The 10,403-nt window shown below is 47.9% G+C and overlaps 1 protein-coding gene across 1 annotated transcript in view; it reads right to left on the bottom strand.

The window, feature by feature from the left end:
- Positions 1-10,403, bottom strand: part of LOC135819163 (BOS complex subunit ncln-like) — a 31,832-nt gene that overhangs the window by 12,080 nt on the left and 9,349 nt on the right. The window contains exons 5-9 of the mRNA XM_065332322.1: positions 9,726-9,818; positions 8,121-8,194; positions 6,107-6,136; positions 5,245-5,330; positions 4,432-4,556 (exon numbers count right to left, since the gene is read on the bottom strand). Of these exons, the coding sequence (XP_065188394.1) occupies positions 4,432-4,556; positions 5,245-5,330; positions 6,107-6,136; positions 8,121-8,194; positions 9,726-9,818 (408 nt within the window). The remainder of the gene's footprint in view (positions 1-4,431; positions 4,557-5,244; positions 5,331-6,106; positions 6,137-8,120; positions 8,195-9,725; positions 9,819-10,403) is intronic.

The raw sequence follows: 10,403 nt of genomic DNA, 5'->3' as shown, positions 1-10,403 counted from the left end.
ATGGCCAGCGGCTATTGTTTCCAATCAAAATGTGCGATAAGCGCTACTGTAGTGGCTACGTCAGAGAGATGATTCCATTCCAATTCTTTATCCTGTTCCCGTTGTTCACCTGCAGGTATGGCAGCAGCGAAAAGATTGCCAACGCCCTGGATCTACACAGACCCAGTGGTGAGCTAGCCAGCAGTAGAACTGTTCGCCTCTCTCTCAACCGCATCGGCTACAAGTACGGCAGGCCCTACAGAAAATCAGCTTTGACTGAGGCAGCGAAGGAGGTACGCCTGACGTGGTCAATGTTGCACCGCGACGGCGATTTTGCACGGACTGTCTTTGCGAATGAGGCCTGCTGTGCTGTCGGGCTAGACGGGCGAATTTGCATGTGGTTCCCCCGCGGTGGCAAGCCAACGGTGGAGCCGAGCCAGTTCCCTGCCAAAGTCCATGCCCTGGGAGCCATCAGCATCTTTGGCACCGTGGGGAATTTGGCTTTTGCACCCACGTTGAACCCAGAAATGTTTGCTGAAGCCGTCATGACGGACATTGCGTCAGCAGGCAACATGTTTTTCGACGGCGACTGGCAACTGCAGCTGGACAACGCCACTTGTCACCGCACCGTGGAAGCGCAGCACTTCCTCCTGGAAAACGGCGTCCCGTCCATACTGTTTCAATCTCCCTCCTCTCCCGACCTCAACCCCATCGAGAACGTGCGTGCAATTCTAAGTAAAAAGAAACATTATCAAGCATGAGTGCCAAGCTGCCGCGGAATTGTGCGCGGCACTGAATGCCGAATGGGATGCTCTGGAACACGCCGCCGTTGCTCCGTTTGCGGACCCGATGGCAAGGCGAGTGGAGGTGATCCACAAAGATGGTGGACACACCAAGTATTGATTAATTATCAGTCTCCTCTTGGAGAAACACAACTTGTGCTGTGTTCTTGATTGTTGCTTGTGCATGTGCTTTTCATGCCAGGTAGTGCATGCCTCCGCCTTGCAAGCTTGACGAAAGTGTAGTGCTAGTGCACAGAGTCAGTACGCGGGTGTGGCTGTGAACACGACTCTGCCCAGCTACAGTGCACACTGCACATTGCACAGTGTGGGGTACACATGGTACAACATGCATGGAACACAGTACAGCGCAGTATAATGTGGACTGCACTGTGCGTACTGTGAGACCAGATATTTTAACATCAATTAAAGTACTTTAAAGTGAGTTACGAAGTCTGAAGAAAATGTTCAACAGTCTATGCTGGGATGACGACTACACCATAGCTCAGTGGTTAGAGCATCGCTAGCTACAAGCGAGGGTCCCTGGTTCGAGTCCTGGTGGTGACAGTCAATTTTTCTTCAGACTTTTCCCGTTTGTCTCTTTCCCTCAGACTAGTAAAGTACTTTAAGTAAACGATCTCCGGATTTTGTGGGTTAGCGAGGTGAAATTCTAACGAATTCCGTCTCAAAACCGGCAAATGACTGTACAGGTACATATCGTTTTGTACATAACGACTTCAAATGCTAACGAATTGTTTAAATTCGTTAAATCATTAGAATTAAATGTTCAAAAGAAAAAAGGACCAAGGAACTACAAGTTACGCTATACTGTCCACTAACACCACCAGTTACTAAACAATCAGCCCATGCGATAACAGTACAGCAGTATAGCGTAACTTGTAGTTCCTTGGTCCTTTCTCTTTTGTATAAATTAAACCTTGGCTCTCCATCCGAGTCCAATTAAATATTCGTTAACATTACAGGTCTTCCAGTAGTTCAGTACCGGGATGCATGCTGAAACAATGTTAAAGACTGTATGTACGCATGGTGACAGCGGCCGAACGCTGTGTAGCGCTGTCCCTTATGCCAAATGTCGGACTTCACTTGCCACAACTGTACATGCCCAGCCATGTAATTAGATCAGCCTTGTTTGGTTGACAGCATTTTTAAGACAAGGCGGAGGACGCACTGTGCTTGAAAAAAAAACCCAGTGCTCCTTCCTACAACCTCCACGGTTGGCAGAACCCCGGCCTTTAGTAAGGACAAAGGAGCAATGTTTTTTCAAGCACAGTGCGTCCTCCGCCTTGTAACATGCTGTCAACCAAACAACAGGACACAATACATGTTACTGCTGACACACATGTTATTAGGGAGGTCTCGCTCTACGGAATTACGTAGGAAAATAACGTAGGAAATGCACGTAATTTTCATAAGTAAAAATCAGCGCTGTTGGGTTTCGCTCTCCATGATTTCTCCACGACTGCTAAACATGAATTTTTGCTTTGAAGACATGATTTCTCCACGACTGCTAAACATGAATTTTTGCTTTGAAGACATGATTTCTCCACGACTGCTAAACATGAATTTTTGCTTTGAAGACATGATTTCTCCACGACTGCTAAACATGAATTCTTGCTTTGAAGACATGATTTCTCCACGACTGCTAAACATGAATTCTTGCTTTGAAGACATGATTTCTCCACGACTGCTAAACATGAATTCTTGCTTTGAAGACATGATTTCTCCACGACTGCTAAACATGAATTCTTGCTTTGAAGACGGGTTGGCTGCATATGCTCACTGCATGCACAACGAACCGAAATCGTGTTTCCATTTTATTTTGCACGTGGTGTACGGTGTGTGTACCTTGCGTTTCGCACGGCTTGAATGTTGCCATGGATAAAGCGAAAAATATTACAAAAAGTCCCACGGAGGACTCAACGTAGGAAAGAGCTTTCCTACGGAAATCCGTAGAGAGATTTACGTATGAAAGTTGCCCTCGCTCCCTGTCGCGTACGACACACGGATTTTCATACGTAATTACGTAGAGCGAAACCTCGCTATTATATTGCATACAACACTGTGTAGATTGGCGACACTTTCGTCGTAGAATCAAGTGCACGGGCACACACTCTTCTCTCTCTCTCTCTCTCTCTCTCTCTCTCTCTCTCTCTCTCTCTCTCTCTCTCTCTCTCTCTCTCTCTCTCTCTCTCTCTCTCTCTCTCACACACACACACACTCTCTCACCCACCCACCCACACACACGCATACACAAACCCACCCACACGCATACACACATTCACACGCATGCACGCACATACATGGACATGCATACACGTATGTACACACACACACGCGCGTGTGTGTGTGTGTGCGTGTGTGTGTGTGTGTGTGTGTGTGTGTGTGTGTGTGTGTGTGTGTGTGTGTGTGTGTGTGTGTGTGTGTGTGTGTGTGTATGTGTGTGTGCCCATCTGTTGAACTGCCAAACAAGGACATACATGTAGGCTTAGCTGTATACAGTAGCACTAATGTTTCAAGTTTCATGCTACAACTGAGGATTCCAATCTGCTTGATAATTCACACACCAATGGTTACAAATTATGGCAACCAGCAGAATCAGCGAAGCGGACATTGGACATAGTAACGAACAAAAATGAATGGATAATAAAGTTTCTTAACAAGTTTTCTAGAGACATTCATCAGGGAAATACGTCTCAATACTGAAATCTAGCAATAAACAACATTACTACGTCCAATGTCCGCTTCGCTGATTCTGCTGATTGCCATAATATTATTAATAAAGTTATTGTCTCCGCGTAAACGGTTAAAAAGTCCGTAAAATACGGATAAACGTGGCATGGTTGGTAACACTACCTTTGACTGAAGTTAACTTCAATAGAAGGCACATGCAGCTCCAAGGGAGAATGGACATGGAGAGCTGTACAGGCCTACACCTAAGCTACAGTAAAACCTCTCAAGGCGACCACCTGTCCTAGAAGACCACTGAAACCAGGACCAAGGGATGCTATGTCCAGTCAAATGACCCTGCATAAGGAGACCACCTGGTAACAGAGACCACATTTGTAAGGTCCCTTGAGTGGTCGTCTTACACAGCTGTTTCACTGTACTTGCATAATAATGCATGGGGAAATGTGAAACGGCACGATATACTGTAGAGGCAGAAAATTTCGCCGGTCAATAATTCCGTCCAACTCCAAAGAAAGGGAGTTCGTCGGGTTGAAAATTTCGTCCATGGATCATAAGGGTGTATGGAAAAGCTGGACACATCGACATTAGTCCGGTATTTAATTTAGTCCAAAAGTTGCTTGGACGAAAAAGATGAAATTAAATTCCAGACGAATATTTCTGCTTATACAGCAGTACAGTGAAGGGCCTTAAACATTCCGTACAGTGAAACCTGTCTAACACGACCGCTCAAGGGACCTTCAAAATGTGGTCTCTGTCACCAGGTGGTCGCCTTATCCAGGGTTAATTGACTGGAAATAGCATCTCTTGGTCCTGGTTGCAGTGGTCTTATAGGACAGGTGGTCGCCTTATCCGAGTGGTCGCCATGACAGGTTTTACTGTACTTGCATGCCCAATAATAGGCTAAATCAACCAAAGGTCCTCCAAACTGAACCGGGGGGAAGAGTAGGTGGTCAAGTGCCCTTACCGACACAACAGCATGGGCGGGTGTGCCTTCCTTGGGTGGTCTGGACACATGAATAACAATACCATCGCCATTGCCCAGGCTGTCCAGGCATAGCACATAGTGGACATTGGACAGTGGGTTCTCATCTAAGCAAACAACAACAACAACAACAACAACAACAACAACAACAACAACAACAACAACAACAACAACAACAACAACAACAACAACAACAACATTAACAACAACAACAACATCTCTTATTAGCCACTGGCTATCGTGAGAATAAAGATTTGAAACAGGACAAGAGAGTGGCGATGAGAGAAACACAGATCAGTGTGCCAATGTACACGACAATGCCAACAACAGTACAATTGCAGTAGCAATTCTGTGTAGCATCCAGAACAACAACAACAACAACAACAACAACAACAACCGTGGAATAAAAGAATAATAACAACAACAACAACAACAACAACAACAACAACAACAACAACAACAACAACAACAGCAGCAGCAGCAGCAGCACCACTACCACTCCCCAAGCATCAGATAGAAGAGCAGCATGGAATGTCACATGGCCTTCGCCATTACACTCCATACCCACAACCACAAGAAGAAACCACCACAACAGTCAAACTAGCCAGCAGCAGAAGCAGAAGCAGCAGCAGCAGCAGTAGCAACAGCAGCAGCAGAAACAGAAGCAGCAGCAGCAACAGCAGCAGCAACAGCAGGAGCAGCAGCCGGAGCAGCAGCAGTAGCAGAAGCAGCACCGGCAGCAGCAGTATTAGTAGCAGCAGCAATATTGAGTCCATCATGAGCGCCTCCTCTCACCTGACTCACTGACACTGTCAATCCACTGCTTAGTGCCCTGGTAATCCAGTTTAGATCCACCAGTCAATACAAACAACAGGTCAAAGCTACCCCAGCACACACGGGTTAAGGAAAAGCAGTGACACACCTACACCATACAGCCATGATAACAAAACCATGAAGAAGCACTACTACCAGCAGAAGCAGCAGCAGCAGCAACATCGACGGCAGCAGCAGCAACATCGACCGCAGCAGCAGCAGCAACATCGACAGCAACAGCAGCAGCAACATCGACCGCAGCAGCAGCAGCAACATTGACAGCAACAGCAGCAGCAACATCGACCGCAGCAGCAGCAGCAACATCGACAGCAACAGCAGCCGTAGCATCAGCAGCAGCATGCACTGTGTCAATAATCTATACCTGATACCAGTGTGCATGGTGAGGCCGGACAATGGTGTACATGCTGAGTCAAAAGTACGTCTTAGATAGAGTTCGAAAGCTAACAGTTGAGAGTTTGTGTCATTTGAGTTCGGCATAGCACAGTCAATTTGCATGTTGTCCTCGGAGCCTGAAAACAGACTTATCCGGGTTCATCTTAGCGCGGATCTTGGACGTTTGCTGTGTATCTAGAATTCGTTGTCAGAAGAGTCACGCCAACAGTGTAAATGTCGCAGCCCCCCCCCCGCGGTCATTTCAGCCTAACTAGACCCCTGCTGAAAGGCAAAAACAACATTGGTACGGCTATATGTGTTGCAGGGCAGGGTAGACTTGTTGACACTGAGACGGTTTCGCGTCTGACCCGGCACGTCCTACACTGTGAGCAGGCAAGGCGGACAACACAACGTCATGAACGCAAAACTACGCCACACTACTCCAGGATACTTGGCTTTGGTCTTCTTGTCCGCATATAACCTACACAGCAGACACACAGGGAGGGAAAGACGGATGGACGAGAGGAGTGATTGTCAGACACACATGCACAGACGTGCACAGACATGCGCAGACACGGAGAAAGACAAAAAAAGACAAGGCCCTTGACCACAGCTTGATTCGCCATACAATCACATCCTGTAAGTCAACAAATATTTGGCGCATATTTATTTTCGGCTATTTTCGGCCTGATCATCTTGGGCCAAAAATTTGTTGCAGCCGAAATTTTGTTTTTCAAGGTTCAGTGTGACAGTGTATACAGGCAGCAGCAGTGCAGGGCGAAAATTTGTTCAAGCCGAAATGTGTTTTAGCCCCGGGAGGCAGAAATTTGAATGGGCCGAAAATTTGTCGACTTACAGTAGAGTGAGCTGGTTCAGCTGTATTTGGTACATAGCACAGCACAGTAGCCACGTTTCAACACTGCTTTCGTCTTTTACTGCCTTCAATATCCACATGGCGAGCCAAGGGAAAGATCGCAACATGGAAACATGTGCTGAATTGACTGTTCAAAATCTGGCTTATTTGGTGGGTTCAATCGCATAACTCGCGCCCACATTCTTCCATGTTACGATTTCTTCTTTGTTTTGACAACATTTCTGTGTCCAACGCATCTAAAAGATGAGTAGAGAACTAGATCTTGTTTCGACGCGAGAAGACTTCACGATGCTTGCAGACGCTACCATTAGCAGTTCAACACCAGCAACACTCCACAACAGCGCTGTGCAGTGTCTCACTGCCAGCAACAACACTCCACAACAGCACTGTGCGGTGTGTTACTGAACACTTCAAGCCTGATCAGGAGTAGCTAGTTGCCGTGGAATTCTGCTGGTGGATGGTTACTCCTGATGTCTGCAAGTGTTGCGCACTCCCATAGAGGCTAAACAAGACCCTACACTACAGTGCACAGACGCACCAACACGGCATCAACCGAATTAGCGTTGATGTCCCCCTCGGAAGGTTTCTTCGCAGCTCTTGTTGTTTTTTTGTTTGTTTTGGGGCAGCTAGTGCAGGTAACCTTGCCAGTGCACCCTATGCCATGGGCCGTAACGCAATCACAGCCATTCTGTTCCCCGGGACGCAGGACACAAAGGACAAGTGCTTGCTCTGCTTGGCGCATGCTTCTAGTACTTCACGCAGTTCGGTGTAGCTGAGCGTGTTGCGGTTTGTACCATGTATTCACAAAAAGCGTCTTTGTGTAAATGAGGGGACTCACAGGGGGCCCACACCACAGCAGTATTTCCGTCCTTAAATCCACCCACTCACGGCCGATAAACCCTTGTCTGCAAGTGATAATGAATGAACACCCCCCCCCCCCCCATCCCCCCTCCGATCCAGACCAGCCGGATCCACTGGATTCGCACCCTTTTGACGGGTCGAATCCGGATTCGATCCGGTCAACCCACATCGGGAAGCAGGGTTGACCGGATCCACTGGATTTTTTTTTTTTTGTTGCCAAAAGTCGTCCTCTGTACGTGACAAAAATGGCGCTCACAGGTCACCCAAAAGGGTGAAAGTCATACTCACCGTGCGCTCGTCGTACGAAAAGTCAACAAGAGTATCTCGATCCACGTGTGTGCGTACCACAATGTGTACAAAATGATGTTTACCCACCGTATACGCACAAAGGTCACATTCGGATCCGTTGGGTCCGGTCAACCCTGATCCCCGAGGTGGGTTGATCCGGATCCGAATTCAAAGGATCCGGATCCGGATTCGAACAATCGAAAGGGTGCGAATCCAGTGGATCCGGTTGATCTAGATCCTGATCATACCAGTCGAACATGCCCTGAGAGGGATAACTGTGATGCCACACTACAACAGTGCAAAAAAGACCAAAACGGCACCAGGACGTATCTAAAGTTTACTAGTCAAGATCAGCAAAACATAGCATAATGCCTTCGTTAAAAATTAAAAAATCTGCGCAATACACAAGTCCACAAAGATCCACAACTACTGCATGACTTACCTAGAGAAAAGACGGGCCAGTTCTAACAATGCAACTACTCCACTTCCATTTGAATCACCCCCGAATGATAAGTGCTGTTGCAGGGAGAGAGAGAGAGAGAGAGAGAGAGAGAGAGAGAGAGAGAGAGAGAGAGAGAGAGAGAGAAGCAGAAAGCACAGGGCAAGAGTCATGGAAATTGAAAGGCACAAACCGGTGAGAAAATGCAAGGCCTACATTTGCATTTAAATAACCGAGGAGGAGACAATAGTCGCAAAATGGCAATCAATAAGATTAATTGTGCACTTATAACAACACACACACACACACTCAGACTCAGACAGACGCAGACATGCCCATCGCGGAAGCGATGATGGCGAACAGCTATGTTAGACATAGCAACTTGTGCTGGGATTACACCATTCAACAGCTTGCAAGGCTGATGAATTGACCGCCACTAATTTTAGCCTGGTATCCACCACACAGCTGATTGAAGTGGCTTTTACACACACACACACACACACACACACACACACACACACACACACACACACACACACACACACACACACACACACACACACACACACGCACACACACACACACATTAACTACAACACACAGCAACTTGCGGTACGGGGAGTGTCGGCCAGCGGAGTGAGAGGCTACGGAACGAAATGCGTAGACACTGCCGGAGCAGAATGTTGGTGGAGCCAAGTATCTACGAGAGAGGATTCAGGGTCGGCCGGGTAGACACTGCCGGAGCAGAATGTTGGCGGAGCCAAGTATCTACAGAGTCTGCGCCCGAGGGACGGCGACCGAGGGCCCTGAGTAGCCGGAAATGAGCGGGGCCAACACCCCCCTTTATTCACTTTATCAAAGCAAATTAGTGATGAGAAATGGGAGGTGGGAGGGTGAAACACTACGAGCAAGCAAGAATGATCCTCACACAGAACGGATCGAAATATATAACGGAGCAAACTCTAGCAAGTCATGCAATGATGCATGTCGCCCACGTTGAGCGCTACATGCAAACGCCATCATGACGCCGCGCCACACGCTGCCCACATCGGAGGCGAGCGTCACGTAGAGAGACACGTTCATCAATCAATGTCACGTAGAGAGACGCATTCAACATCACGCAGAGCGCCAAGCCGCACAGAGTATCACACCGTGATGTGCAGTATCACGGTGATGTGCAGAGCACGCGACCGTAGCCAGCAGCAAAGCATGAGCATGCAGTAACAGCACTATCAAACACAGCAGTATAGATTGAGCGGTAGCACAAAGCTGCGTGCATCCATTAATCTGCATTATCACCATAATGCTACAATACAAACACACTCAGACATGCCCATCGCGGAAGCGATGATAGCGAATAGCTATGTTAGACATAGCAACTTGTGCTGGGATTACACCATTCAACAGCTTGCAAGGCTGATGAATTGACCGCCACTAATTTTAGCCTGGTATCCACCACACAGCTGATTGAAGTGACTTTTTCTGGCCAGACACACACATACACACACACACACACACACACACACACACCACACACAGACAGACAGACAGGATAACAGATAAGCAATGTGATGCCCATTCAGCAGTCCTATAAAAAATAAAACACACCGGTGACACAGAATGAGCATCATAGTGAGCCACAACTGCTAGCGTAGGTAGGGGTGATTGCTGCTGGCCATCAGAGCGACCTGACAACTTCCCCTGCATGCCAACAGGAGAACACAAATATGTACACACACGTGAGCACGCACACACACACACACACGCGCGCGCGCGCTCGCACACACACACACGTGCGCACACACATGAAAGATGTAGTGTTTTGCGAATGATGTCATGACGGTCAGTGAGCGGACCCGCTTATGGGCGCTATGCATACACCGTGAGTCGTTAGTGCATGGCTGTGTTGCTGCGACTTTGCCAAAGCATCTTAACTGATGATGTGATCACATAACCGGTATAATGTACCGACAAGGGCAACAACCTCCGCCATCACAGCTATCATGTAACGGCACACTGGATTGTGCGGCCAGTCAAAACTGGGCAAGCTTCTAACTTGCAAATACGCACACACACACACACACACACACACACACACACACACACACACACACACACGCGCGCGCACACACACACACGCGCGCACACACCTCAGACCTGCTCATCGTGGAAGCGATGATAGCGAACAGCTATGTAATTGTTAGACATAGCAACTTGTGCTGGGATTACACCATTCAACAGCTTGCAAGGCTGATGAACACCCCCCCCCCCCCCCCCCCCCCACAC

Source organism: Sycon ciliatum, chromosome 6 (assembly GCF_964019385.1).
Source record: "Sycon ciliatum chromosome 6, ocSycCili1.1, whole genome shotgun sequence".
NCBI classification, from domain to species: Eukaryota; Metazoa; Porifera; class Calcarea; order Leucosolenida; family Sycettidae; genus Sycon; species Sycon ciliatum.
Note: the sequence above shows the minus strand (reverse complement) of the source record. Positions and strands in the feature narration are given on the sequence as shown.